This window comes from Prionailurus bengalensis, chromosome D1 (assembly GCF_016509475.1).
Source record: "Prionailurus bengalensis isolate Pbe53 chromosome D1, Fcat_Pben_1.1_paternal_pri, whole genome shotgun sequence".
In the NCBI taxonomy this organism is placed as follows: Eukaryota; Metazoa; Chordata; class Mammalia; order Carnivora; family Felidae; genus Prionailurus; species Prionailurus bengalensis.
The window spans coordinates 15946480-15959263 of NC_057346.1; the positions used below are offsets into that span (position 1 = coordinate 15946480).

Below are 12784 nucleotides of genomic sequence, written 5' to 3' on the forward strand. Positions count from 1 at the left end.
ACTTTTCATTTTTCAGTTCCCATTCCGTTACTAGATGTGAACGCTAGTGGTTTTCTCTATGAAAAACGTGATGTTAGAGTACCAAACAGAACATGATACCCTTCCTAAGAAAGAGTACCCAGACTAAGTAGTTTGTTGTGCCCAATTCCCAATTATCGGAAGCAATGTAGAATTCTTTATCCAGTATAAACATTTATTTATCCAGTATAAACTAATTTCACCCATTATTGACTTCCAGGCTCTAAGAAAACTTCTCAGTAATGATAAAATACATAACCATGTGTTTTTGAGTACTTGCTATGTAAACTTTTTAGATTTGTATGTAAGCAAATTATACAATTGATAATTCTTTACTACTAAAGGTTATTTACATATGTGTTTAGGCACAATAAAAAATAAATTACCATACAAAAGTTCTCTTTAGGAAAAAGGTACTGAACAATAGGGTCATATTAACCCCTGAATATTTAGCCAAGACACAAGCTACAAGTTTTGCTGAAAAGATTTTCCATGAGGTTTTAACTACTTCATTACACTTTTGGGACACCATTCAGGCCATCTGTTTGAAAAAATATTGTTATTTTCAAAGGTTGAATTATGGAGAAAAGTAGAAAATGTAATTTAAAAGTAATATAGACCTGAAAGCCAACTTTTAGTTTTGGGGCACCTGGGTGGCTCAGTCGGTTAAACATCTGACTTCAGCTCAGGTCATGATCTCATAGTTCCTAAGTTCAGGCCCCACATCGCGCTGCACTGACAGCGTGGGCCCTGCTTCGAATCCTGTCTCCCCTCTCTCTCAGCCCCTCCCCCCCTGGCTTGTACTCTCTCTCAAATAATAATAATAATAAATACTTTTAATGTAACTTTTAGTTTCCAAATTGGGTGTTAAAATTTTACTTTTTTCGTGTAAAAGGCAAAATGAGATAGGTAGAGAATGAATGCAGAATCCAGGTTCATATGAATATTGTACCAATTTTTCTAAAAATACTAGAAAAAATATTCAAAGTTCAGCATATTTAAATACAGATAACCTATTTGAAAATTCCAGTTTGTTAAAAGAAAGAACATCTTTGGCCCAGTCAGTGAAAACTGAAGTTATTAGGCTATAAAGATGGGGCAGGGGTGGGGGCAACTAAACTTTCAGATGTTTTCTATTTTTTTAATAAATGCTGCTATAACTTAAGTTTGGAAAGACACTGGGAGGTTAAACACTTTTGAAAAAGCACTTTTCTTTCCATAGCCTACTTATAAAGGTTGCTGTCTCTACTGGCATAAGGGAAGAAAGAATAAAGTTGGTTTCATATTGTTAGTTTTGGTATTTCTTTGCCCCATACCAAATCCTCCCTCCCTCAAAACAAGCAAATTAAAGCAAAAATAAAATAATATAAAGAAAAGGAAAGGAAAGGGGAAAAAAAATCTCATCCAGTTCTCAGAGCTTTATATAACACTGTACAAAATTATCATCACTTAGGCTTGATTTTTTTCACCAGCCCTAAATTTTTATAGTCATAATATACTATTCCAGAACCTTCTGTGTAACTGCTTGATGATTCCAGTCTGCAAAAGACCACAGATTTTGCTCTGCTGTTATAACTGAACAGTAAGCTGAACAGTATCCACTGCTCACGGAAGACTTGCTCTGTTGGTTGTTTTTTCGGAACACAGAGAAAAAAGGTGACAAGTGATTCATCCTGAGGTGGCATTTGTCAATCCATAAGCATTTACATAAACTCTTCTAGCTACTCTGTGATTTAGATTTGTGCTAATTATAAATGTGGGATCAACCAAAACAATCATCTGGGATACTGAAAGAAATTCAATAAAACAAGATGTGTCCCATACTCAAGGAGAGCCATAAAAATCAAACTGTTGAAGAACGGGATTTAGGGTTTCCTGTTAATTGATCAAAAACGGCGGAGAGAATTGGCTCATCTTTTAGTGGAGACTGAGAAGGAAAAAGTAAACACATTAACCTTAGTAGCAAGAGTGCTGCTCTGAAGAAACTAATACGTTAAAGGAAATGTCATGACTGACAAGATGGCTTTCATCTCATTTGACACCAGTGGGCATGCATACAATTAACAATCCCCAAGGAGTGTTCAAGGGCAAAAATGTAGTTTCTCAGTATAAAAAGCTCATGAGCATTTGAAAAGTATTTGCACTCTGAAATTAAATAAAACCGTAGCGACGGGCTGTGTGTGAGTCTCCCGGTATCAGCTCAAGAGGGCCCTGGGCCTATGCTGGCTCCAGAGAGACGTTGCTTCTCTGGGTGGTTATGTACTGCAGGGCTGGTTGGAAGACAAGTCACAACTGGTAAAGCCAAAGAAAAGCTTCCATTAACTTCAGCTTATCCTAGGGTGCTTGTTCTTGGGAATCTTCAGCTTCCTGAAATACAGAAGTTTAAATGGATTATTCACGTGGGAAGAGTGCCTAGAGGTAACATGGAATTCCGAATTACATCTATTTTATCGAATGTGCTCTCCACTGTGAAGGAAACTATTCTTAAACGTAACTTGTTCTCCTTCTAATTCAACTTTTAGAATATGTTTCCCGTTCCTTAACTACATAGCTCTCAGTGTCCTTAATTCATAGCTTCTGCCTTGCACACTCAGATGATCTATAGCTCGATCACACACATGCATGCCTTCTCTCTCTCTCTCTCTCTCTGCCCCTCCCCCACTCTTTTATATAAAAAAAATCAAGCACACAGAAGAATAGAAAAGACAGTGTATAGAATTCACCTGTCACCTAGTTTTAAAGCATTTTTTGCCTTATTTTCCCAATATTTATTTGGTACTTTATTATATATAAATAAATACATATATAAATTTATATATAACAAATGTATATATGTATTTATTTATATATAATAAAAAACAAATATAGGGAAAATAAATTTATAACAAATGTATATATAAATTTATATATAATAAATATATATAAATACATATTTAAAATAGGAACATTTTCCTCTATAACCACAATACCTTTATTATACCTAATAAAATTAACAGTAATTCCCTAATATTATCCATATTCAAATTTTCATATTCAAGACTCCCAATTGTCCCCCTCCTAATCTTTTTACAACTACTTTGTTCAAACTAGTATCCATCCAGTCAGGACATCCCGTCACAATGCACTTGATCATGTGAGTTCCTTAAAATTTCTTCTCATCTTAGGGCGCTTGGGTGGCTCAGTTAGTTAAGCATCTGACTTCGGCTCAGGTCATGATCTCACAGTTCATGGGTTAGAGCCCATGGGTTGAGTTCATGGGTCTGAGTTGCCCGCTGTCAGCGCAGAGCCTGCTTGGGATTCTCTCTCTCTTCCTCTCTCTCGCTCTGGCCCCCTCCCCCCCTCCAAATAAATAAGCTTTTTTAAAAGTTTCTTTTCATCTCCATCTTAATTTTCCATGACCTGAACTTGCTAGAGAATCTTCCTGGGGTTTTTGTCTTTGTTTATTTTATTTTTAATGTTTGTTTATTTTTGAGAGAGAGACAGAGCGTGAATGGGGAAGAGGCAAAGAGAGGGAGACACAGAATCCAAAGCAGGCTCCAGGCTCTGAGCTGTCAGCACACAGCCCAACGTGGGGTTCGAACTCATGCTGTGAGATCATGACCTGAGCCAAAGTCAGACATTTTAACTGACTGAGCCACCCAGGTGCCCCAAGAATCTGCTTGGTTTTTAAAAGACAATAGCCCTTGGTAAAATCTCTCTGATACCAAATTTGTTCTTCTGGGTTTACAATAGAATCATTTTTCTCCATATTCAATTTTATAAGTCCTTGAGACTTTTCACTGAGACTTTAGGCTACAAAAATATGACTCTTTTTGAAAATAATAATAGCAGGCCTATTTCAGAGAATAGAAAAAATTCTGATCATATGAAAAATAAGTCATCGTATTTTTTAAGCATAATAAGCCTGAAAACTGGTAAAATAAAATTACACACTACTAAAATGGGATTCATATTCCCAATAACTAGATGAAAGGAGTTGAAATCAATTCCAAATAGTATAAAAGTTCTCCTGATAAAATGTCAGGCCATGTCAGGGTTCCTGGGTGGCTCAGTTGGTTAAGCATCCAACTTTGGCTCAGGTCATGATCTCACGGTTCAACAGTTTAAGCCCAATGTCGGGCTCTGTGCTGACAGCTCAGAGTCTGGAGCCTGCTTCGGATTCTGTGTCTCCCTCTCTCTCTGCCCCTCCCCCGCTCATGCTCGCTCGCTCTCTCTCTCTCTCGCTCTCTCTCTCTCTCAATCTCTCTCAAAAATAAATAAACGTGAAAAAAATTTAATAAATAAAAAATAAAGATTTATTTACATGTTGAAAGTTAATTTATTATTCGTGGTCATGGTAAACATAACCACAAAGCCTCAGATAATCTTAGAATTTTCCATCTTCAATGGCAGTAGGGTCTAACTCCCTCATCCTTTGCACAAAACATACTGAAAGGGGAAGCCATCCATAACACTAATAGACGACTTTCATCTCCCTGACCCAGCTCCTCTAACTTCACATAGAAAACACCTAACAGTCCTAAAATCTGGAGGATCCACATTAGAGATGGGCCAGACAAGGAAGCTAAGGAAAGAAATCAACTCATTTATGAACCTCACCATCTAAGAATGTCAGTCTGCGTCTTCTAAATAAACAGAGACCTTTTTATCTTGGTTGAGCCTTTCCTCTTCTTTTCTGTAACAAAGAAGCAGAAACTAATGTTAACAAGCAAGGGAGGTTAAAAAAAAAAAAAAAAAAAGCAAGGGAGGCAAACCTTACAAAGCTGCGGTTGATGTATTTTCTCCCATGTTTTGGGTAGAATTATATGCATCTGGGAATAGATCCAAAGTTACCACTAGTGCCGTCTAAAAATACACATGCTTCCACATGACCCTGGTATCTGAACTTTGACATGTTTCAGAATATTTTTGGAGGGAAATACAATTTGGGAACTTGCATAAACCTTAGTTTATCATTAGTATGCTGCCTCTAATTGCATTCCTTATTCAGAAAATACAAAGTTTTAGGTTGACCTAGAAGTCATCTTTATTGCTTACATTCTATTCAAGCCCTAACCTCAGAGTTGGGCTCATTGAGCTTCTTCAGATCAATTCTATTTTACTCCAGTAAATATTACTTGCGGGAAAAAAAGAGATGGTGCTGGGACAACTCAAGGACTTCAACTGCAAAAGGATGAATTTGGACTCCCACTTCACTCCATGTGCAAAAATTAACTCGACATGAACCAAAGACCTACTGTAAGAGTTAAAACTGTAAAGCTCTTAGAAGAAAACATACACTTTCATGACTTTGGATTAGGCAATGGATTCTTTTTTTTTTTTTTAATGTTTATTTTTATTTTTGAGAAAGAGAAACACAGAGTGTGAGTTGGGGGATGACAGAAAGAGGAGACACAGAATCTGAAACAGGCTCCAGGCTCTGAGCTGTCAGCACAGAGCCCGATGCGGGGCTCGAACTCACGAACACTGAGATCATGACCTGAGCCAAACTCAGATGCTTAACACTTAATCCTGGCACCCCGGCACCAGATATGACACCTTAGATATGACACCAATAGCAGAAGCAACACAAGAAAAAAATAGATAAATTATACTTCATCAAAACTAAAAAGGTCTGTGCTCCAGAGGACATGAAAAAGAAAGTGAAAGGGCAACCCACAAAGGACAAATAACCCAATTTTAAATGGGCAAGATATTTGAATAGATAGATCTCCAAATAAGATATACAAATGGCCAATAAACACATGGCAAGATGCTCAACATCATTAGTCATTAAGAAAATGCAAATCCAAACCTCAGGGAGATAACACTCCACACCCATCTGCTGGCTATCATCAAAAGGCCAAATAATAACAAAGGTTGTCAAGGATATGGACAAATTGGAATGTTGCTGGTGGAAATATACAATGGTGTAACTGTTTTGTAAAACAGTCTGGCAACGCTTCAAAAAGGTTAACAGAGTAACCATACATTCCAGCAATTCCACTCCAAGGTATAATATACCCCCGAAAACTGAAAACATGCCTATACAACAATTTATAAATAAATATTCATAGCACCATTAGTCGTGTTGGCCAAAGAGTAGAGAAAATCTAAATGTCCATCGAATGAATGGATAAGCAAACTGTGGTATATACATGCAATGGAATATTACACAGCCATAAAAAGGAACGAAGTGCCATACATGGACGAACGTTGAAAATATTATACCAAGTCAAGAAGCAGACATAAAAGGCCACATCGGATGATTCTCCATTTATACAAAATGTCCAGAATAGGTGTAGGAATGCTGGCCATACTGCCTCCACCTTTGCCCTACCGTCTTGCTGTTGTCTGCTCGATGACCTCGTCAGGGATACATGTTCTAGAGTAATGTATAAGATGTAAAAGGTTAACGTATAAACTCTAGGCTCACCTTCTAAAACCAGAATGTCCAGGGAATCTGTTCTGGATTTCAATGGGCCCGTTAAGACACCAGTGCAGATAACATAGTTTTCTGCAAACGCATGGATGATGCCATAAGGTCTGCTAGACATTAGCCACCAGTCACGTATATGCAAACACTCCCCCGCACGTCCAGCTCCTTTAAAACCAGTAAGCTAAAACGCAGGGCTTCTGAGGAGACTGGCTGCGCAGCTGTCCAGATGGCGGTCCTCCTGATCCTCCCTGGCAGGAAGTCACTTAACATAGAACTCTGCGTATTCTGTATCCCTTCCAGTTTCAGAGTGCCTTCTCAGTCTGGGGAGGTGGGGGGCACTTTACGTTCTCCTTGCCTTCGAACAACAGGCAAATCCATGGAGACAGAAAGCAGATCAATAGTTGTCAGGGGCAGGTGGAAGTGGAAAATAAATAGCGATGGCTAAAACGTATGAAGTTCCTTCGGGGGTGATGAAAATTCTGGAATTAGCGGTGATGGTTATGTAACTTGGTGAACATTAAAAAGACAAATTTTTATGATAGGTAAATTTCATCTCAAAAAATATTTTTTTTTTGAGCACCTTATATCAGCATGACTGACCCTCCTAGGCACTGACTCACGATGCCCCTGCTGCCTGCCCAGATTTTACAAATATACACTTTACATTAAAAAGTAAGGAATAGCAGGGGCGCCTGGGCGGCTCAGTCGGTTAAGCGTCTGACTTCGGCTCTGGTCGTGATCTCACAGTCTGTGGGTTTGAGCCCCGCGTCGGGCTCTGTGCTGACAGCTCAGAGCCTGGAGCCTGCTTCGGATTCTGTGTCTCCCTCTCCCTCTGCCACTCCCTTGCTTGTGCTCTGTCTCTCAAAAATGAATAAAGATTAAAAAAATGTTTTTAAAGTAAGGAATATCCTAGAAAAGCTTCACATAAGCAGATTTTGACAATATCAAGTCCTCCGTAATAAAGAAAGCTTCTAATGAAATCTTCTATACAATTAAGAAAGCTTTTGTGAAGTTACCCAATCACACCCTACTTTCTCCATCCTGTGAATCTGAATTCTTTTATAAGATTTACTCGGAGGGAAAAACATCTGTTCAACAATCATTTTGCCCAAGTGTAAAATACCAAGAGTCACGACAGAAGAGTGTTAGAAGAAGACTGCCCAGGACTGCCCAGCCTTACGATTTTATCTCCACCACTTTATGAGCTCTTTCGGCCCATCGCTTTTTCCGGAAATGCTGGACGAGGACCACCACGATTACTATTATGACCATCAGGGCACAGGCAGAGCCAATGGCCAGAGCCAGGAAGTAGATCTCAGAGAAGCGTACTGTAAGGACAAAAAGAGGATGTCATGATTCTCAAAAGAGAAAGAATATGATGAAAGCTAACGATATAAGAGGGATGTAGTTTCCGCATTAAATGGAATCTTCCTTTCTCCTACCATACGACCTTGTGAACTCTAGCAGCAGTAAGGAAGCTATGAAGGCTGCTCTCGTGGTTCTCAAACTACGTCCCCGAAGTAATAGCAGCACTCTGCCGAACTTTGAAATGCAAATCATCAGGGCCACCTCAACCTCCTGAATTGTAGGTGGGGCCCAGCAATCTGTTTTAACCTGTCCTCCGGGTGATTCTGATGCTAAGATTCCGAGAACCACGGAGCCGGTAAACCACCCAGTAGGGTAAGGTTACTGCTGACCTAGCCAAACCCAGCGTCCAAACTGTTTCTCCTAGATTCCCTCTCACCTCTGGCCTTCATCCGGTCATTTATCCAGATTTATTAAGGGCCTACTATGTTCAGACATTGCAACGGAAATACAAGACGTTACCTTCAAGGAACTCATACCCACTGGGAAGACAGGCAAGTAAATCTGTAACTATAGTCCAGTAGATAAAATGATGCAAGACGGAACCCAGTGGGAAAGGTCCCTAACACCAGGCAGAATCTGTGAAGCCTGGGTCTCCTGCCTTTTAGTTTAATTTTTTTAATGTTTATTTATTTTTGAGACAGGGAGACACAGAATGCAAGCAGGGGAGGGGCAGAGAGAAAGGGAGACACAGAATCCGAAGCAGGCCCCAGGCTCTGAGCTGTCAGCACGGACCCAGACGCGGGGCTCGACCTCACAAACCGTGAGATCATGACCTGAGCTGAAGGCAGACACTTAAACCCACTGAGCCACCCAGGTGCCCTGATTTCTGACTAAAACTTCAATAAACCCTCAGAGCCAGGAAGGACTTTAGAAAACGTCTAGCCCAGAAGTTCCCAGCCCGGAGTCTGTGAAAGAGGATGGGAAGAGAGCCGGGCCACAAGCCCACAAACTCTGTGTCATAGTGTGTGTATGTGTACGTTTTTGTGGGAAGCAGAGCCACGACTTTCCTTAGGTTCTCAGGGTAGTGACCACAATACGTTTAAGAACATGTGTTCTTGTCTAACCTGCTCCTGCAGGTGACACGCAGATGAATTCAGAAACTGAGGTCCAAAGACATTCCATTACGTCTTTTGGTACTCAACTGACTTCTCCAAGGTCACGCAGCCCTACTGATGGAGCCCTGAAGGATGATACTAGGAATGAAAGGAGGAAATCCTACCACTCTACAGGTAGTAATATCATGTGTTAGTTAAGAGCACCCGCCAGAGACAGCTGGGTGAAAATACCAGCTCTACAATTTACTAGCTATGTGATTTGGGGTAATTAACTTCTTTGAGCCTCAGTTTCCTCAATGTATCAAACAGAGACAACAATATTCATTTATTGAATTCTTATTTAAAAAAAGACATTCGTATCGATTGGTTCCACGCTGTGCCCACACATAATAAACACTCACTGTATGGTAGTTATTATCATTTTCAGTGCAAAAAAAAAAAAAAAAAAAGAAAAGAAAAGTTTTTTTGGTGCAATTCAGAGTTTGGGGAATTTTTACATTCATTGTCTCATTTTTCCTTCACCATAAGCCTCGCTAGATTATTCTCACTGTAAGGAAAGGAAAAAAAGATTTATTGCCAACTGGTAAATGATAGCAGTGATTCAAGCCCAGATTTACAACTCCTAAGTTTTATGGTCTTATCTGCACAGCTTCCGGGTTTTCCTTTTTATTTTTTTTCCCTTCTTTTTATTTTATTTTATTTTTTTAATATAATTTATTGTCAAATTGGCTTCCCTACAACACCCAGTGCTCCGGGTTTTCCTTTATAAGATTGCAAGCACTACAATGCATTAGTCTAGAGTACAGTTTTGGAGTCAAAGATGCTTGGGTTTGAGTTCCAAATGATTCCATTCCCTCAGCTCCATGAATTCAGACAAACGACTTAACCTCTATGAACCTCAACTTCCTCATTAGTAAAATGTGGGGCACTAAGAGCACAAGAAACTGATGTGATATATAAAGATTAAATAACATATGCAAAGCCCCTGACACGTGGGAGGCACTCAGTAAATGATCACCACCATCACTGGCATCCGCAGCCTAGGGTGTAAGGATTAAGTGAGATAGTACGGGCCAAGCACAGGACAGTGTCTGACACAGAGTAGGTACTCAGTAAGTATTCTGTGAATAAACGAGTGAATGAACAGATCTATTGTTAGCCTTTTATCAGAGAACTGCTTCCTCTCCCTTTTACAATCTCAATGCCACTTCTGTAACAGATTCCGCAGTCCGCTTGCTTAACTTTCTGTTTCTTTCCACAGACAAACAAAGCCTTTCTCTTTTTACCCCAGGACTCTTCAGTCTCCCTCTGTAGATTCCAGACCCGAAGGGCTAGCCCTTCTCGCGACTCTTTCAGCCGTCACAAAAGACCACCCCTCTCCTTTCTACAAGCTCTCAAGCTTCCCAAAACCCTTTTCCCCTGTGTGACCTACCAGTGTGCACGACGCTCAGCCGAATCTCCCCTATCAGCCCATCAACGTCAGGTGGGTTCTTCACCTGGCAGGTGTATGTCCCATTGTCGTCAAACTGCAGCTTCCAGAGGATGATGGAGACGTCGTACCGCTCAGGGTTCCCGTCCCAGACCACTCGATCCTTGAAACGCCCACTCATGGGTTTGAAGGGATCCACATGGTAGTAGAATACCTACAAGGCAGAAGCGGCCAAAAGTCTTATTATTCAGCGCCGGGGCACGGAGGCTGAGAAAGGGGAGCCAGCCTCACTGCCCCACATGCAGCTCTCTTCCAAGAACCTCTTGCTTTCCCCTTGGTGGACCTCTCAACTCTGCCAGTCATTCTCTGCCAAGAATCGTGTCTCAGCTTTACCCTGTGCTTATTGCTGAGAAAAAAACACAGGAAGGGCAAGGAGAAATGGACCGGCTTGTCTCCCCAACCAGGGGTCCCCGGGCCGATGACAATAATCTACTTACAAACTGCTCGGGGCCCCCATCTCGAGGACGGAAGTTCCAGGTCACTGTTAGCGCATCACCCACGGGGGCAAAGCTGGAGAAAGTGCATTTTAACCGAACATCTGTCCCGTTGACAGCCTCCAGCACTTGGGAGGTGTAAATTTCCACAGCTGCTATAGGCCAAAGGGCTACCACAGAGAAAAGGAGAAAGGAAGATGCAGATTAAGAGAATTTCTGCCGACACGGCCGAAATAAATGTCTGAGTGAGTCTTGTAATGAAGTCAATGTCCCGGATCTCAAACTTACTCCATCCTGAGTCTGCATGCTCCCACTTACGTGCAACCGTGGCTCTGAATACCACATGGCGAGCCTTCTCGGTGCTCTCAACTTTCTCCATAGTGCGATACCCTAGCCTCACGGTCCCCGCTCCCACACTGTTGGAACCAACTACAAACGTCGGCAGATACAATTGAAAGCACAAACAAACAAAAATCAAAACTAATCGTAGCATGGATGAGACATGTATTCAGATGAAGCATTATGTATTGTGTGTATAATGGTCCCCTAGAAGGCAAGTTGTCCAGAAAGGGTCCTTGATTTCATACTGTCCCCAATCTTCTGCAGAAATTGAAATTAATTAAGCCCGGACAGCTTCTGTTTGTCTGCACCCCTGGGACCTTTACACCACGTGGCGCTTTTTTTTTAACCAGGATATTTACATTTAGAATGTGCATATTGGGGCAGTTTCAAAATCACCGTGGGTCTCTCTCCTTAAGTTTCTCAGCTTTCCCAGGGCTGCTGAGAGTCCCAGACAAGACGCACAGACATCCAAGCGCCTGATCCTGCCTGCAGTGGGAGGTTGAGAGTAACCACAAAAAAAAAGGAAAAAAAAAATGGTTTGTAACCTGAGATTAGAAAGCCCTCTCTGTGCCTGAATCACTAGCAGCCCAAACACACCTAAACCTGTTTGTCCAAAATCAGCTCTCCAAAAACAACCCACCAACTTCGGTTTCAGCAAAGTCAACACCTAAAGTGAACGGCAACCGTGGCCCAGGCTTCCAAGCAACACTCTTGTGACCACCTTACAGGGTCGGCCGTGAAGGAGGAAATGGCGAGGGACCCCACCCCCACCCCCACCCCTCCCCGCAGCCCTTACCTGTGAGCTGCACGCCAAGGAGAAGCAGCCCAGCACACGAAGTGCTCTTGCCATACATGAGGGAACCCAGCCCTGGCCCCAGAGACCAGACCGGGCAGACCGAGGGCTCCAACACCCTGCCAAGGCCGCTCCAGTAAGAACTGGCACCTCGTTTTCCCAGAGAGAAGAGCCAGTCCCTCACCTATGGGAACCTGAGCTCCAGTGCCTGTGACTCATCCCTGCTCCGCCGGTGCACTTTGCTGGAATGAAAGGTGGGGCCTCAGCTCCCTACGCCCTCCTCCCTTTCCTCCCTCCCGCCCTCTGCGCTGCAAGCGGTCCGCACACAGTTCCAATCTCTGCGGTCCTCTCTTGACTTTGCAGTTAATCTGCCTGGGCTCTGGCCTCTGGATGGCCTCAGAGACAGCCAGAGGTGGTGCCAGCCTGAAACTCCCAGGCTGCTTTGGGTTTGGCACACACACACACACACACACACAGGGTTTTTTTCTAATCAGGCTTCCTGCTCGCCTGGTGAGTGAACTGTTGCAACCACCTTGCAGTGATTGCCCTTCCCAAAGCACCTCCCTGGGGCCGCTTTGGCCTGGACTGGATTCACAGAACTCCAATCAGAATTCCTTAAGACCCTCTCCAGACAAAAAGTCCTACAGCGTAGACATTTGAACCAAATGTGACCACAAGGATCTCTGCACCTTTTCCAGCTTGTAGCTTTCCCTGAGACCCGAGGAGGGGGGGCGGGGCGGGGGGGGGGGGGGGGAAGAAACTGACCAAACAAATGTCAGTGTTTTAATGACCCCTTCACTTGGAAGAATTTAAAGAAGCAGAACATCGTCCCTGCTCACTTACCATCTCGGTCCAGTTTGCAGGTAT

The 12784-nt window shown here is 42.3% G+C and overlaps 1 protein-coding gene across 1 annotated transcript; it reads right to left on the reverse strand.

Moving 5' to 3' along the window:
* Positions 1-172: 172 nt before the first annotated feature.
* On the reverse strand, positions 173-12336 carry MPZL2 (myelin protein zero like 2). The gene is made up of 6 exons (XM_043579473.1): positions 11921-12336; positions 10786-10952; positions 10292-10502; positions 7617-7764; positions 4618-4693; positions 173-2385 (listed from the first exon to the last, which is right to left on the reverse strand). The coding sequence occupies exons 1-5, from the start codon at positions 11976-11978 to the stop codon at positions 4630-4632; spliced, it is 648 nt and encodes a 215-aa protein (XP_043435408.1). The 5' UTR covers positions 11979-12336; the 3' UTR covers positions 173-2385; positions 4618-4629.
* Positions 12337-12784: the final 448 nt, after the last annotated feature.

Bases quoted from the DNA above. Each gene is read 5' to 3' on its own strand.
- MPZL2 (XM_043579473.1), bottom strand. From the start codon at position 11,978: ATGTATGGCAAGAGCACTTCGTGTGCTGGGCTGCTTCTCCTTGGCGTG. The intron at 10,503-10,785 runs GTAAGTAGATTA...TCTGCCTTGTAG, and splicing joins ATGGGGGCCCCGAGCAGTTT to GTATTCTACTACCATGTGGA. The intron at 4,694-7,616 runs GTAAGGCTGGGC...TCTTTGTTACAG, and splicing joins AAAGTGGTGGAGATAAAATC to AAAAGAAGAGGAAAGGCTCA.